The sequence below is a fragment of the Ictalurus furcatus genome, chromosome 5, assembly GCF_023375685.1.
Source record: "Ictalurus furcatus strain D&B chromosome 5, Billie_1.0, whole genome shotgun sequence".
In the NCBI taxonomy this organism is placed as follows: domain Eukaryota; kingdom Metazoa; phylum Chordata; class Actinopteri; order Siluriformes; family Ictaluridae; genus Ictalurus; species Ictalurus furcatus.
Window position 1 is genome coordinate 8,308,158 of NC_071259.1, and position 17,537 is coordinate 8,325,694.

At 38.1% G+C, this 17,537-nt stretch overlaps 1 protein-coding gene across 7 annotated transcripts in view; it reads right to left on the reverse strand.

The window, feature by feature from the left end:
- The window catches only part of ift122 (intraflagellar transport 122 homolog (Chlamydomonas)), a 48,300-nt gene that overhangs the window by 2,209 nt on the left and 28,554 nt on the right, over positions 1–17,537 (reverse strand). For 6 of the 7 annotated variants that reach the window (XM_053624593.1, XM_053624592.1, XM_053624590.1 and 3 more), the window contains 10 exons: positions 15,334–15,495; positions 14,608–14,774; positions 13,336–13,507; positions 10,781–10,883; positions 7,758–7,898; positions 7,520–7,617; positions 5,378–5,478; positions 1,491–1,656; positions 479–590; positions 196–324 (listed from right to left, as the gene is read on the reverse strand). In XM_053624593.1, the coding sequence (XP_053480568.1) occupies positions 196–324; positions 479–590; positions 1,491–1,656; positions 5,378–5,478; positions 7,520–7,617; positions 7,758–7,898; positions 10,781–10,883; positions 13,336–13,507; positions 14,608–14,774; positions 15,334–15,495 (1,351 nt within the window). Of the gene's footprint in view, positions 1–195; positions 325–411; positions 591–1,490; positions 1,657–5,377; positions 5,479–7,519; positions 7,618–7,757; positions 7,899–10,780; positions 10,884–13,335; positions 13,508–14,607; positions 14,775–15,333; positions 15,496–17,537 lie in introns of those variants that run through there. The other variant, XM_053624594.1, reaches the window with a different exon arrangement.

The following is a 17,537-nucleotide window of genomic DNA, read 5'->3' on the forward strand; positions in this document are numbered from 1 at the left end:
TTAGCTGAATTTAAGTGTCACATTTTGATGTCCTTCATTCTGCTTAGGTAAGAGTACATAAGCAGAACTAATCTAGTGCCAGGGATCCTAATTCACTTAGCTATAACCACACATACGCCCTTCTGCATACTACTTATTTAAATGCCCTGTAACCACACAAACACTGTGTGTGTGTGAGTGTATGTAAAAGGATACCGCCTCTGTTCATCTCCTGCCAGCGGGTTGTCTTCTTGTCCGCTCGTGGAACTTCCAGGTCAATCAGAGATACTGCTTCCTCATCTGCGATACCGTCCTCTAAATAAAACTCCACCAAGGGAAGGACTTCTAAACACACACACACACGCAATTATATTTAGTGCCTATACAAAGACTCAAATCCTATTTCACAAAGATTAAAATGGATTCAGAGACCTATTTAAATATTAAACACTTCGGGGAAGGCCCTTTGCTGTGATTGACAGGCATGCTGCTCGCTCACCGTAAGAGGAGGCAGAGTAAATAAACGGTTGTCTGCAGTTAACGCAGGCATTGCCCTGGTTGTTTAGCAGCGGGTTGTGGGTGGAACAGCGGTAACACATTGGAATTAAATCCTGAAAAATAAACACACACCGAAGTTAACATAAACAAGGAACACAATATTACATATTAAACATTATATTAAAATTATTATATATTATGGCAGTACATATACAGATATACAGTGCAGTGCTTGTTTATATCTCATACTAAATAAGTTTCAGAAATGAAAACAGAATCTAAGATAAAACAAAGGCAACCTGAGTAAACACAAAATACAGTTTTTAAATGATAATGTTCTTTATTGAAGCAAAAAAGTTATCCAATACCAACTGGGCCTGTGTGAAAATGTATTTGTCCCCCGTAGTTACTAATTCCCCAAATCTATTAAACTAAAGGTGGCACAAGCAGATTTTATGTTTAAGGGGCCAAATAGTTTTTCCAAATGGGTGATACTGTAGGTGTTGGATAACTTTTTTTTTTTGCTTAAAAAAAAACAAACCCAACAACTGTATTACAAACTGTGTGTCTACTCAGGTTGCCTTTGTTTTAAGTTGTATTTCGTTTGAAGATTGAAAACTATTTAGTACGAGATACACACAAAAACAGAATAAAGCAGATACTTTTTTCACAGCACTGTATAAGCAGTATATAATGCTCAACACTATTTGAGGTTCAGCCCCAGGAAACGTGTGTCTAAGGCTACTTATACATAATGTCACATTTCAGGACCCTTTTTAATTTTATTTTTTATATTTAATAATTTATTTATTTATTTATTTATTTATTTTTTATAAAATCTCATTTTAAAATAAAGAAAGCCCTAAATGATCAGGTCTGCTTTACCTACATTGACACACTGGTAATTTAAGGAATAGAACATGTTTTGGAAGACATGGGATCTTAATTACTATGAAATTCTGTTATAAACTCATAGATAGAGCATCAGATATTAAGAACACACAGATACACACTTCACTGTCCCGGTAGGGTTTGGAGCGGACAGTGAGAGAGCTGAGCTCCATGCTCTCCTGGAATTGAGCTGGGATCTTGAGGCCCTGGAGCTTCTCAAAGGCATGCCGTGCCACCTTATAGGCCCCCAGTGCCTTACTCTGCTTAGCCAATGCATACAGAGTATAGCTGAGCTGTCTGTCAAGGACCAAGGCACAAATCACAGAGTTTCACACCCAAACAATAAATTATGCTTCATTATGAATATCCAAGTCAAGCATTATAAAAGTGGATAAAAGCAGAAATGTCTTCAAGATCATAACCCCTGACTTGACAGACATACGTGGTAATACTAAATAAACTGTAATGGGAGCAGTGAGCATTATCTAAATGATCAATCTCTCACTAGCCTTCATGCATAGCTAGCTATATAGGATTTTCCTTAGTGGTGTAACAAAGTCATATCAAGACTTCTGCAAAGGAGTTGTTGTTGAGACAAAACTACAGTGGTTTGTAAATCTCAACAGCAAGTCAGAAATCTCAACAGCAAAACCAAAAACATATCATGAAAATGGAAAGGGTAGATCCTTATTGAACATTACATGCTCAATGCCGATCGGCAACAACGTGAATCAGTCTGAGAGACTGCACAAAATAGAGCAATACGAACCTAATGAATATACTGATGCTTTATTCGTGCTAATTTTAATAAAAGCATTCACATAATGTTACTTTAGGTATGCTGTTCATTTTGCATGGCGTTAATGTTTGTATGTGGACGATGAAAACCCAATTCAATTATAAATTTGGGGGGGGGGACTTGAAAAAACAAACATTTGCGGTAGATTGTGTATTTCTCTTCTCCATAATCTTAAAATAAATAAATAAACAAATAATACTTTCTCTTTTTTTACGTGTTTTATTAATTATAAATTAAATGGTAATGAATGGACACCGTTGATTTGATGCAATTTTTTGTAAAAAAAAAAAAAAAAAAAGTATAATTTTTTATGTTATTTCTTTGTCTTTGTAGGCATTAAAGAAAAATATCATCAAACTCAGTTTACCCTTTTTTGTTTATTTTACTACTGTGTTGCAGATTGTTTGTTAGCTAAATTATACAGTTGTGCCCAAAAGTTTGAATTTCATACCCCTTGCAGAATCTGCTAAATCTTAATACTGATAACAAAATAAGAGGGATCTTATTTGACCCCTTTCCAACAGTGGCTATATGATGTTGAGATCCATCTTTTCACACTGAGGATGTCTGAGGGACTCGTACACAATATTACAAAAGGTGCAAACATTTACTGATGCTCAAGAAGGTAACACGATACATTAAGATGTAAACTTTTGAACAGGATGATCGGTGTAAATTGTTAGTATTTTGTCTTCTGGGAGACACGTAACTATCTTATTTAGCGTCTGGAGGGCAGTACTAAATTTAAAAAAAAAAGATCTTTAAACAAAATAATAACAATATACACAGATCATCCTGTTCTTGAGCATCAGTGAATGTTTGCACCTTATATAATAGTTGTGTACGAGTTCCTCAGACGTCCTCAGTGTGAAAAGATGGATCTCAAAATCATACGGTCACTGTATGAAAGGGGTCAAATATGCAGAATATGATGGAAAAGCAAAGAATATGCAGGACCTGGAGGATTTTTCTGAAGAACAGTGGGCAGTTTAACTGCTCAGGACAAACAAGGGACTCATGAACAACTATCACAAAGCATAATATCAGTCATGGATCATCCAGGTAAGGACAGGTAACAGTATTAAGAATTAACGGTATGTAAACTTTTGAACAGGGCAATTTTTATAAATTCAGCTATCATCTTGTCTTGTGGACTATAGGTAACCGTCTGTTATGTGAAATAGCTTATTCAGGACAGTACTAAATAAAAAACAATGTGGGATTTTTATGATTCCTCTTATTTTGTTAACAGTATTCAGATTTACCAGATTCTACAAGGGATATGCAAACTTTTGGGCACAACTGTATATCGTGATACGCATCGTGTATCGTAGAAATGTCCTCAAGTATTGTGATATGATATTTTTGTCATATCGCTCCCAGCCCTAAAATACTGTATGTTTTTCTACATTTTGTTGTTCACGGATTTATTTTCCTTTCTTTCTTGTACACATATGTTTGTTCGGCTCCGTTCTCAAAGACACAATCTCATTACCCCACCTCCCATGTCTGGGCTAAACCACTAAACCTTGATGTAGAGGGAGACACCAACAGGAGAACTAGCAGAACTCAAAAGACATGTAAGTGTTGAAATTATAAAAAAAATAAATAAATAAATTTGTCTTTTGTTTCTATTCTCTCATGTTCGCTTTTCCTTACATTTCAGTTTGCTCCCAATTCCTGTCACATTTACTGATGCAAACAGATGGTTGAGGTTCGTTTTTAAGAAACAGCCCACCATATTTTCTAAATTGTACACACACTCACTGGCCACTTTATTAGGAACACATGTACATCTGCTCTTCCATGCAATTATACAACCAGCCAATTATGTGGCAGCAGCGTAAGACAGAAAGCCATGCACATACAAGTGAAAAGTTGCACATAATATTCACAGCAAACATCAAAATGTGGGGGGTTGGGGGTTATATTAACTGCTGATCTCCTGGGATGTTCGCACACAATAGTCTCTGGAGTTCACACCAAAAACAACAACCATCCAGTAACTGGTAGTACAGCAGGTGGAAAAGCTTTGTTGATGAGAGAGGTTAGAGATTGGCCAGACTGGTTAATACAGCTGACAGGAAGGCTATGGTAACTCAAATAACCACTCTTTATGACAGTGGTGAGCAGAAAAGCATCTCAGTGTGCACCTTGTCGAACCTTGAGGCAGATGGGCTACAACAGCAGGAGACCACATCAGGTTCCACTCCTGTCAGCCAAGAACAGAAACCTGAGACTACAGTGGGCACAGGCTCACCCAAACTGGATGTCTGAAGACTGGAAGACCAGGCAACTTTGGTTAGATAATTGCATGAATGAGCAGGTGTACAGATGTTCCTATTAAAGTGGCTGGTGATTGTATATTCCTGTTCAAAGACTAGGACGGTGTGAGAATATTCCTGGTGGAGGAAATCCTACCACCTAGCTGAAAGGTCATAAACCAGAAAAAGTGGACATGTCTGAAAAATCTTTTAGTAATTAATTTGCTTCTCGCCACTCACATACTCAGGGAAGGACCGTGAAGGAAGAACAAGTGTTTTCTTTCATACCTTTTTTTCTCTGTAACACTTTCTCTCAAATCGTTTTTCTCATTCTCTACATTGTCAAATAGGGAACAGCTGCCATATGTTCATTCACTCAGTGTCATGAACATCTGGTAACTCACGAGGAAATAGCTGGAAGACTTCAATAAATGAGAGAGAGAGAGAGAGAGAGAGGATGTGCATCTGAGATAAAGACAATTAGAGGTGGGAGGGTGTGTGAATGAGACAGAGACAAAGTGAGATATTGAAGACAGGTCCAAATGGCAATTAAATGAAAGTGACAAAAAAAATTGCAGATCTAAATTCATCTTTTGCCTTCACACCGTCATGCTTGCTTGCATTCTCTCCTTAACTCTCTCACTCTTCCTCTGTCACTCTGATCCACAGAGAAGGCAAAAGAGACATTTTCCTGAAGTGTTTCATCACTTCATCTGAATTCTTAAATATAAAGGTGATGTGAGAAGAGTTCATATGCATTCAGTTCACGACTCAATCAAGTCTCTCTCTCTCTCTTTCAGACACATACAGAAACAAGGAGCGCGTATTCTAAATACTTGAATATCCTTGATTCAAGTGAGCACTTATTAAAAGGTCGGTACATGATCAAGCACCATGCAGATGCTCAGGTTAGCTCGATCTGTACGTGTGTTTTGATAAAGGATACACTTTGGAGATGCCCAGAGGAATATCTTTGGTCAAGTTGTGGAAAAGGAATCTCGAGAGGTTGAAGAGAGTCTCTGGCATGTTTGAACTGAAGGGCTCAACCTGAAAGAAAGACGCACAAAGTTTCAAGCAATATGAGTCAATCCTTGCTGATAAGACAACACATTTATCGCCAATACCAAACACACGTTTTCCATAGGTACCTATTTATCCTTTTTTTCCTGTACTGTAATATTTAAACACCTAAATACTGCATCCACATTAAAACTTAACAACTGGAACAATCCTATCATCTCCATATCTCTGTCCTGCTTTCATCTAGCCTCAGGATCAATGGTTATTTGGTTTAACAGCTTATCTAGGACTACTTTCCCAAAATAATTTAATAATTGAATAAATCCACCAAGAATGACTTGCAAATTAATCTTTATAATTAACATGACCTTCAAGGAAATCCATCATGTTTGTCTTCTCCTAGATCAAATGTAGCTCAAACTACGAGCCTAACTAGTCTCTGCTGTTTAAAATGTTCTCTTAGTAAACACCATTGTAACGGTAGTAACAGTGTCCCCCTAAGACATCCCACAGCGCTAACTTCTCAACGGAATAATGAAAAAAAAGCACCAACCAACAAATTAGCCCCAGCTAATTGTGCGAGTTCATTCATTTATGTAGTGAATTAGAACTTCCAGAAACAAGTAATTCCACCCTGGATTTCTCATTAATATAACACTGACCATTTCTGGAAAATGGTGAGTGAGAAACGTATTCCGATACAGAATTAACGTTTTCGACTTTCTGTTATTATTTTCAAACAAAAATACCAGTCGCAATTTTCCGAACGACTACACCACTGGAAAGGCAAAAATGCTGCAGCAAAGGGAAACCATTTCAAATACAAGTCATTTATTTAGAGAATCAGATCATTTTAGAGACATGATGACTGTTGCAGTGTGTGGTGCAGGCAATGACTCAGTCCAAAGTTATAACAAATCTGGATGTCTCTGCAGAGAACATGACAGTTAGGATTTGCCAATCTACAAGAGCAGTAACATACAGTGCCTTGTATATGTATTCAACCCCCAACCACCACCACCACCACCACCAACTTTTATAGTTTGCACAATTATTTACAAATAAAGAATAAAATGTTATGAAGTATTCATGAACGGAGTCATTGGTTACTTCTCTGACTAATACCTTCCTTACCCAGTCAATGACTTTTGGTGGACGATGTCCTCCAAACAACTAGGCAGAACTGTGGTTGTGTCATATTCTTTCCACTTTTAATAACATATTTTACAGTGGGGGAAATAAAAAGCCTCTTTATAGACCATCAATTTACTAACCCAGCTGATATTAATTTGCACAGATAGGGGGTATAATTACTTACGGATTTCTGGTGATTAGATTAGATAATGCTCGGATTTCAAAGTCTGGTAAAAATTCCATGTGAATAGCCTCAGTGGAAATATATTTGCTGAAAAAAATGTTGACGTGTCCAATACTTATTTCCCCCACTGTAATGGTGTTCTGCGGGATGTTCAAAGTTCAATAACCAAACCATGATTGATTTTCCCAAACTTTATCCTGGATCCTTTTTAATATTACAGGTTATTTCCTGTAGCTTCATGACATAAAAGTCCATTTAAGTTACAGGTTGTAACACTATGGAACGTACAAAAGGTCGAGAGGGTGAATACTTATGAAAGGCAGTGTAGAAACTATTTTAAAAGGTTTTCCAAATTATATAGATAATTCCTGGTCATGTACAGCATTTAACACACACACACGCACACACAAAAAAAACGAGTTATGTTGTATATAAGAATAAATCAAATAAATTAGCTAATGTAAATGAAACTAAAGCTAAGATGAAGGGATAAAGAAACAGAAAGAAATGTGTTTTAAGTCATGATGGCCTTAAGGGAATCTTGGAATACAAGCAGCAGTTTGCGCTAAACGCGGCCTCATTATGGTCAGGCAGGAACACATTAACAACCCGTTCGTAGAGGTAAAAATCACAGAGGTGGTTTTCACTGTTTTAGAAAATCCATCTGCAACAATTAAACTATGTCTTACAGCTAATTAAAAACAACAACAACAACAACAACAATGAAGTGGTTTGGATAAGGAGAATCACCATGTAGCGATGAATGGAGTGGTAGACATGGTACAGCTCAGCCAAATGCTGAAAACTGTGGAACTTCTTCAACATCTCCTCCCTCTTCTCCTCATTATCTATGGAAATAAATAACATGAAAGCAAACACACATACATAAAGCATTTTGAGAGAACTGCAATACTTAGAAAGGAAACATACTGAACTACAAATACCACTGGTGAATGATGTCTAGTTAATTTCATTTACACACAAACACCTCGTGCTATATCCAGACACTGCATGGAGAGCATCCAGAAGTAGTATGATGCGTCGTTGAATCGGCTCTCCACAACAGCATTGTGGGTAAGCTGCTCCAAAACCTTTACAGCCTCCGCTTGCCGGCCAGCCTTGTGGAAAGCTGATAAACAAAGAAAGGAAAAACAAGAAGTGAAATCACAGGACATTAACAAACAGTAGAGTAAAGTAAGGTAATGAAAAGCTGAAGATATATATTTTTATTTTTATGAAAGATTATAGTGTCATGATGTTCTTGCAGGTCATCCATTACGAGCACTTTTTTCTGCGTTCCCTTAACTAGCTTCCTGTAGCTCTCCACAACAAGCAGCCAAAAACAAACCGCTACCTAGCTGATCACACTTCTCACACCCTGCTCTGCATCATATTCCCTATCAGCCATACGCACGGCTCGACTCGCCCCACCATCCCTCAAGACACAAGGAAGACGGGCAACACGGTTCTTCTCTGCAGGCACTCAGATGGCAAAATGAACGTCTGGCAGCTGAGAATCTGCCTATCTTCAGCTGAACACTGGAGAACTGCCTCTTCAATAAACACTTTACTCAAGCACTAAATGATTATCTTGGTAATCATTATTCCATTCATTTGTTTATTTTAAAGTACGATATTGTACTATCCATGTAAACTGTACTAAATACTGTACATTTTTGGTTACTGGGTGGGGGTATATATATTATATTTATATATTACTAATATAAATTATATTGAATATTTTCATAATGCCTCCTCCTAAACTGGATTATCGTAGGTATTCTCAGACTTACAGTAGGGTCCAAAGTCTGAGAGGCACTAGTGAAAATGTTTTAAGTACAATTTTTTCCCCCCCATCCCAAATTACATTATTAATAACTTGAGTGAAAAGTAGACGCTTCGAAATATTTTGCAGTCTTTGGTATGTCCCCATGTTAGATCCATGTTTCATGTTAGAGCATCATCTGATCAAATGGTTCAATAGAATATACTCAAGAACAATCTGACCTTTTGTAAAAAAAAAAAAAAAAGGAGTTATCATGATCAATATAACATATAAGAACACAAATAAGATTTCCTTTCTTTGTTTGACATGTTTCAGCTTTCTGTTTATTTCCAGTTAGGGCGAACGCTTTTCTGTTGCGCCACGATTTTGATATTTGATGATATCACTGCACCTGCTACGATACAATAAGATGCGATTTTGATGCCTAAGGCAACAATTCAATATTTGACGGTGTTTCACTGGGTGAAAGTTACACAATGACGTAAAGGATTCAAGGTGTTCACCAAGTAAAGCAAAACAGGCTAAAGTTAATATTTTAATCTATATTCATTATATCTAATGACACCAGAAGCCCTTCGATACAAATAAGATTCGTGCAATGCCTGGCAAATATCCTTCATGCAGAGAAGATTATGAAAACATGGTGATCCAAGTGGTTTATGTTAACTTCTAATCTACTTCAGTTTAGTCTGAGTACTTGTGTCTCTTCATCTTTAATCAAAACTGCTGGAGAACCAGACAAAACAAATTCAAAGCTCATTATGTAATCCGGAGGAAGGAAAAAATCAATACAAAACAACTTGAAAGAGCAACTCGAGGGACTAAACAAAATAAGTGTCAGTTATATATGAACATGCTACGCAAAAACTTTCTTTCTTTATTCGCCAATCAGTGTCAAAAAGCCAAGCTGCCATTAAATTAAATTAAATTAAATTAAAATGTGAATTCCTCAAAAAGAAGCACTGGTGCCAGTTCAGCAGTATGTTTTATTATTCTATATGTTATATACATTTTTTTATTTATTTCATTTTGACATCAATATTCCAGATTGAGGACAAAATCCACTTTTCTATAACAATACATCATGTCTCGTGTCATTCTTCATACCAATATGTGGCTACTTATTTAAATCCAGCCAGAGCTGACAGTCAAGCTGTTTAGCTTCAGACGTCAGCTTTAATTTGACAAACTGCCTACAATTGACTTAGAAGCCACTTAAAAACTCAAATCACACGATCGTTAATTTCAGAACCTCAAGCCGAGAAGCTGTCCGGTTCAGTTCTGCCATCAATCTTTGGACATAATACCCTTCATTAATCAGTCTAAACAGGGATTTAGTCACTTGCACTGCTAAATCATCTGGCATTACATTCATATTTGACCAGAATCTTTCCCAGAGTTTGGTTATGTAAGGAATAAATTCCGCTCTTCTCTTCCAGCTGTAAGGCGTTACATACAGGGAACCGGGCCAGACCTCTCTACCTCACCCACACGCCAGAAGTAATTTGTACTTAATGCACACAAGTCGTACGAACCTCTGCTCTTAAAGTCTAATCTCTGCTGCAACTCGGTGCACAGAGAAAATGAGAGGCTATTAGTGGATGTCAAACAGAGTCGCACTTAGAAACCCGAGCAGGATTGAACACAGCGTTCCCTCCTTGCCTAATCTCAGCCTAATGAAACACAGCTTTACAGCAATGCAACCCTTGCCACGACCTTATGTAGGAAGCCTTTTTTAAGGGTCGGGACTCCATTAGCTGCATTCTGGGTCGAAGTGCCATTTATCACAAGAGATTAGACGTGGCTGGAGTGCGGCTCAGCTCCAACGGTTTAGAGGAGAGTCTATGATAAACACAGACGGTGGTCCGGAGTATCTGAGGAATGAGGAGATGAATTCTTGGGTTAATGAAACGAAGTGTGTGTGTGTGGTGTGGAGTCTGAAGACATCTCTGCCTGGTCGGGCTTGTAAATCGTCTCCCGCTGCCAATTATAATCAGCCGAAGCACAATGGTGGATTATGACCAGAAAGATAATCAGTGCTGCATAGAACAATCTACATTTCTTTCTCCAACAATATAGGGGCGAGGCCATCGCTCCCACACACTGTCTATTTTTTTCCTGTACGTAATGTGGACATGTAATTATAATCCACAGCACTTGCTGAATAGGCTGCAACTATGTGAAAAACTGCTGTCTGCAAGAAAAAGTGGAAACGATTGACTCACCTTTCTGGGCCTCTTCGAAGCGGTCGTTCTCAGCAAGCCACTGTGCATACGGAACATACACATCATCCTTGTACTGAGGATGCTTCTCGACCAGAGTGAAAGCCTGTGGTAAAATAGTAAAAACATGTAAAAACACGAGTTAATCACTTTACTACTTTTTAGTACCACCCTCAAAATGGCCTTTAAGCTTGTTTAAAATTAGCAACATAGTTTGAGTACATATTATCAGATTGACTGTTCTGGTGTCACAAAATAGGTTACATGCAAATTACTAGATAGTTATGTGATGCCCATAATCTTTAGCCACAGAAACTATGCAGTAAGCTTGTTAATTTATTCAATAAATAACTTTCTGAGAATACCGACAACGAAAAATGAGATTTAGATACTGAACACAGGCTGGTTTACAAGCAGTTAACTATATGGTTAGCTATTAGGGATAGCAGGAGAACTTAGGGGGCGTTTCCAATTTGCATATTCTGCATACTCATTGATCCTGGCATTTTTAATGAGGATAAATGTGTAATGTTGTTCCTAGATCATTAAGGTATCTTGAAGTGAGTTTCATTCCTACTTCACCATAGCAAACTGCCAACAATTAGAATTTTTATATTAATTAAAGACGAGTAGCACATTGTATTTTTTGTTAATTTATAGTTACAGCCATGTGTAAAAACAAGTACACCCAATGGAAATTGTTGGCTTTTTCGACATATTTGGACTGGCAAGTATTTGATCCGCTTTGAAACAGAGTCTACTAATAAAGTTGATACACTCTATCTATTGACACATAAAATTGATATTTTGTATTAATTTTCACAATTTAAATGAACAAAAAACAGATCAGTCACATGGAAAAAGTAAGTATACCCCTACATTTATCACACCTTCAAATCCATAAAATTAGAATCAGGTGTTCAAGATTGGGTGCCAGTGATTAGAACCTGCTTAGGGACTGCAAGTGGAAACTGTCTTATTTATATCCCTCTCATATCTAGTGTCTGGTGTTCCCTTTGTTACTGAGGTGTGTGGTGTCATCGTGCCAAGATCTAAAAAGGTTGTGGATGCCTATGAGTCTGGCAAGGGATTTAAAAAGACCTCCAAATTATTGGAAATACATCATTCCACTGTAAGGAAAATAATCTACAAATGGCGAAGATTTCAAATGACTGCCAATTTGTCCAGGACTGGCCTTCCCAGCAATTTCAGCCAAAGAGCAGACCACTTATGCAAAAAGAAGTCTCCAAGACCCCCAAAATTTAGTAAGTCTTGTAAGTCTTGCAACTGTTGGTGTCAAAGTGCATGCTTCTACAATCAGAAAGAGATTGCACAAATTTGACCTGCATGGGAGGCGTACCAGGAAAAAGCCTTTGCAAGACTACAGTTTGCCAATGAGCATATAGGCAAAGACCAGGCCTTTTGGAATAATGTGCTCTGGACAGACGAATCAAAGATAGAGTTGTTTGGCCACAGTAACAGCAGACATGTTTGGCACAGACCAAAGACAGCTTTACAGGAGAAGCACCTCATACCAACTGTGAAGCATGGTGGTGGAAATATTATGGTTTGGGGTTGCTTCACTGCCTCAGGGACTAGACAGCTTGCATTCACTGATTCAACTACGAATTCTGCCTCAAAGAGTGCTTGAAGATAATCTAAGGCCATCTGTCCAAAAGTTGAAGTTGAACCAAAAGTGAACCTTTCAATAGGATAATGATCCTAAGCGCACTAACAAATCCACCAAGGAATGGCTCAAAAAGAAGAAATGAGAATTATGGAATGGCCTAATCAAAGCCTGGATTTGAATCCCACTGAAATGTTGTGGGGGGATTTGAAACGGACAGTACTTGCAAGAAAACACTCACACACGCTCTTGCAACTGAAAGAACATGGAAGAGTGGTCAAAAATTGGGGGCAATACTAGCTTCTGTGGCCAAGGGTGTACTTACTTTTTCCACAGAATATCACATCTATTGATATTTCTCTTGAATAAATGATTGAAAAAAGCAAATTTTCCTTGTAGTTTTGTTCAAGTATATCAACTCCACTAATAGGCACTGTTTCAAAGATGATCAAATGTTTGCTTGTCCAAAAAGGTCATAAAAATCTGCTGATGTGAACCATCTGCCATAGAAGTGCGTAGGTTGTTACTATAGAAACGATAACTTTTTTAACAGTTTCTAACCAATTAGATTCAAGAATGCTATAAGTAACCATATAAGCCAATTTATTATTCTTAATAGATTGTTTTAATAGTTTATAATGACATGTTCTGAAAGATTCTTTGAAAGATTCAGAACACTGATATGGTCTGAATCATCAGAGCACAATAGTTGAGAACTTTCTGTTTTTGGACATCTTTGGACACGTGTGTAAAAGCAGAGTGGTTAATTAGTAGGTAAGTTCGTTAATTATCAGTTCGGTAGCTTGTAATTAGCAGCACGTAATTGTACCACAGCAATACTAGAAATTCAAACTACATGTTATAAAACACATTTGGCAACTGACAAAGAGAAATTTATTGGACCGGCTGTCACCCGACCGCCCACACAAACCTCATCCCAGTGCCTGGCCTCTACATGTAGCTGCACCAAGGCTTTCAGGTCGCCCATTTTGGAGTAGGTCTCAGCCGCGTAGCCATGGTGATTCAACTTCTGGAAGAATTCAGCGCACCTGGCCAATGGCTCGCGCTCCGCTTTATCGAGCTTCCGTGCCAAATCTATCAACCTGCAAAAAGACAGGGAGAGAAAAGGAGAGCCCGGGTGAGAGAGAGAGTTGTTTGATTCAAGATGAACTTTACTTATCTGATATAAAGATAGCAATAATATAATAGGAGTTGCTCAAACAATGGAGGTTCATTTTCCACATTATGTGCGGGCAACGATCCATGAAATTAGCTCCATTTTATTGTTTTCCTCTTTTCTTGCCAGTGGTTTAATTATATGTTGTCCTCCACATTGTTATTATCTGTTTGATGTGAGGCTATAGTCTTTAATATTCCGGCACTGCTTTCAAAAGAGGAACGTGTGAAAACAGGACAAAAGAAAACTAACTCAAAGGGAGAAAGAGAACACGAAGATGAGAGCAAGTACATGGTATAAGTATAAGGCAAATATAAGGAGGATTAACATGTTGCCTAAATGATGAGCTAGAGTGTTTATTTGGCAATGCTAAGTTAGTGCTTGGGAAAATGTGATGTATGTTCAAGAGGGAGTGCCAGGTAAGATTTCCAATTTCAGATACTGATACAGGAAGCATGAAAGACTGCAATGTCTCTCTTTCTACTCAAATTCAAGTTTGTGAGAGACTTCTAATGGTGGGGTCAGTATGGTTTACATCAGAACACTTTTTTGGAATATTTTCAGAGATGCTTCTCATATTGTGGCATATTGGGTATTGAATTCATATCCTGAAATCACAGAAATCACAGAAATCAGTGGCTGGGAGCCAAGGGAGCAAATTTGCCCATGTTTTCTGGGCAGGAGGGAATGCATTGCTCTTTCTCGCTCTCATACGGTCAACCACAGTGACACTAGCCAATCATGTGAGCTCAATAAATGAGGAAAAGGGCAGATAGTGTATTACGCTTGAAAAAAAAAATGGAGTTGGCTGGCTTCACATGTCTCAAAGGAAGCAAGTCTTAATCCTCGTATGATTGGGGAGAGCTGGCTGCTGGGTGTGGATGGGAAATGACAGGTGACCAAATTTAGAGAGAAAAATGAGACGAATCTGTATTTGTTTTCATTTCAGGCTTCAGTTAACCAGTACGTGTGTGTATGTGTTTAACCAGGAATTCTATGTTTAAGTGTGCCTGAGTTTCGTCTCACATGTCCACCCAGCCGTGCTCTCCAATGATCTCGATGGCCTTCATGTTCTCTCCTGCGCTTAGATACATGTCGGCAGCAGCACGCGGCTCTTTACTGTTCTTAGCCCAGTCCGCCTGCTTCTTCATCAGCAGCTTCGTGTCTTTAGGGTCTGCCGAAGCCAGGAAGTTCTGGAACGCACACGCAAACAGAAATTCTTTAACTTTCACTGTGCAAAAACAAACCAAACGAAACCACGTTTCCAAGTTCAACAGACCCAAGTACAAAGGAACAAGGAAAAAACAAATCTTTTCGTCTTCTCACGCTCTTCTCTCGCTCTGTCACGTAAACATGTACATAAACGCACACTAAAGTCGGGGCACGCAGCGTGACTGCAAGAAATGTCTGAAAGGAACCTAAAGTACTTGAAGTAGTCTTAATTATTCGTCGCATGCATCTAGAGCCACAAGGGTCTAGTGAAGTGGAGGAGCTGAGAAAAAGAGAGCAGTGCCACAATTAGGACAGGTCTGTCTTCCTTCACAGAAAATAGGTCCGAAGGGCAGGGGCCCCACACAAATACACAGATGTCAGAACATGAAAACGAACACACACAAGAACTGCAATTTACACATGGGTTTCAGCATACACACTCCCACAAAAATGCACACACATACACAATCCTGCAAACACGTGATTAAATATGAATGTAAACACACACACACACACACACACACACACACACACACACACCTTGGCATACTCAAACATGCGCAGGTCTGTATACATGGCGAGCGCTCTGTTGTCATGGCCACTTCTCTTATAGAGTTTAGCGGCCTCGTGGAATTTGCCCTGGTACGCGTAGACGTCCGCTTGAAAGAGATCGCTGTTGTTCTCACCTCTCTTCTTCCTCTCCTGTGCAAAATACACACAAACACAATTCGATTAACACACGCATGGAAAAGTAGCACAGCAAAATGTAAATCCAGTACATGTTTGCGCAAATGATGAATCACACACGCGCGGATAGAAAAAGCCCTCTCGTGGGTCGACGATAAACAGAGCAAAAATAGAAGGAGCAACCGGCTCATGAAACAAAAGTTCGTCTTCACCCTTGCTGTTTGGATTTAGGACAATTTCTATTCTTATTCGCTCATAAGCGAAAATGGCGGCTGAAAGAGAAATACAAATATCAAAAGTCAACAAGGATCTTTTTTTTATAAAAACAGACACTTGTGGTTGAAAAGAATTCAGAATCAAAAAAATAAATAAATAAACTGTGTACATCCTTGTTTTAGTTATACATTTTAATAGACCAAGCAATTCACATACACATCATTAATATTTTTTTTTTAAAGCTTATCTTTAATAGGCCTGTGACGATAACTACTTTCGTTGGACGATATCTTGTCCCAGAAATAATTGCGATAAACGATATTATTGTCATTAAGACCATTTGATGCCACTGATACAATGATAATGCATAATAATAATAATAATAACGCAGACACACCCTTTCAAAGAGCAATGAACTTTTTAATTCTTAAGAATATTCAGACATTGGAATGTCAAAAATAAATTTTGTCTTCTGAAGAAAATATCTTTTAAATATTTCATCTTGTCATATTTATTCATTTTAGGGGTCAAGCCCCAACATTATTGACAATGACTGGAGTATTTGAAACTCTAATTCTTTCTAGATTTTCCTTTGTAAAAAATATCGCTTGCGTCAATTTTTCAGCAGTATGTTTGCAGTAAAATCGGTGCTAATGCTTGCTACATTTGCTACACAAATTCGACGAACATTCGAAGTTTAATTTGACAGCCCTGGAGCGGACGAGAGGACAGAAGCAGAGCGAACGGCTAAAACGCTGGTCACATTCAGTCTTATGTAAACGAACGTGCAGGTAAACACAATAGGCAATGTCGAGGTCAGCAGAAATGATCGAAGTCATGTCCATATATCGTACGATAAGTCCATAACGTAATTTTTGTGACTGACCTAACCTCTAAAACTACATCATCAGTTTGCAGCATCAACTTATGTCCAAACTTTTCCAGACACCCTTATCTTCACACATCAATTTCATTTATACATACACATACATTTAGAATTCAATAAGTACGACCCAACGTGTCTGCAAACACACGCTGACAAAAATGCACAGACCTTCTAATCTCCTACTAAAAAAAAGAAGTAGACTATGCAAACCTTTTAAGACAACCTTCTGTTGTATGATCCACTGAAATTCAATAATATGTTCTTTCTTTATAGCATTCCTGACATCAAACGCATTTCTGGTAAACAAAGACCAGCCCTTTCAAACTGTTACCTGGAGGCTAGCAAAAAAAAAAAACCCACACAAATGCATTCAGATTTGAAAGGTTGCCTTCTTGTTCACACAAGGCTGCATCTGTTTCTTCTAAAACTCAAAAGCTTTTTGAGTAATCCAAAGGAAGTTGATTGAGTATGGAATAAAACATGACAGGGCGCGCTCTTAGGAAAATACTCAGTGACCGGGTGGCGTGACGTGTGCTCATGCGAGTTACTGTAACCTATCACTACACATCTGGAATTCTCTCTTATTTCTTAATGAATGACAAACTGTATGTTTTAAATCAGTTTACAGTTATATTAATTGTTGTATAATGTGAAACGCAGTTCCTGTTATTGCTTTATCACTTCGGCAGCTCTCACCAGCTTCTCCTCTCTCCTTCCCTCCATCCTGTAAACTGTCCCATGTCAAGAAAAACCTTTCCGTTAAAGCTTTACTTCTGAGTGTTAAAAAGTGCTGGGACTGGAGACTTCTTTTCACGAATGCTAAATAAACGTCTCCTCACAGAAAGCTTCACCATATCACCAATTACACATTTTGTATTTGTTTACGTGGTGCGTTCGCCTTACGGTTTCATGCAAGTAATTATATAGAAAGGATAATGTATTAGAACGAGTACAT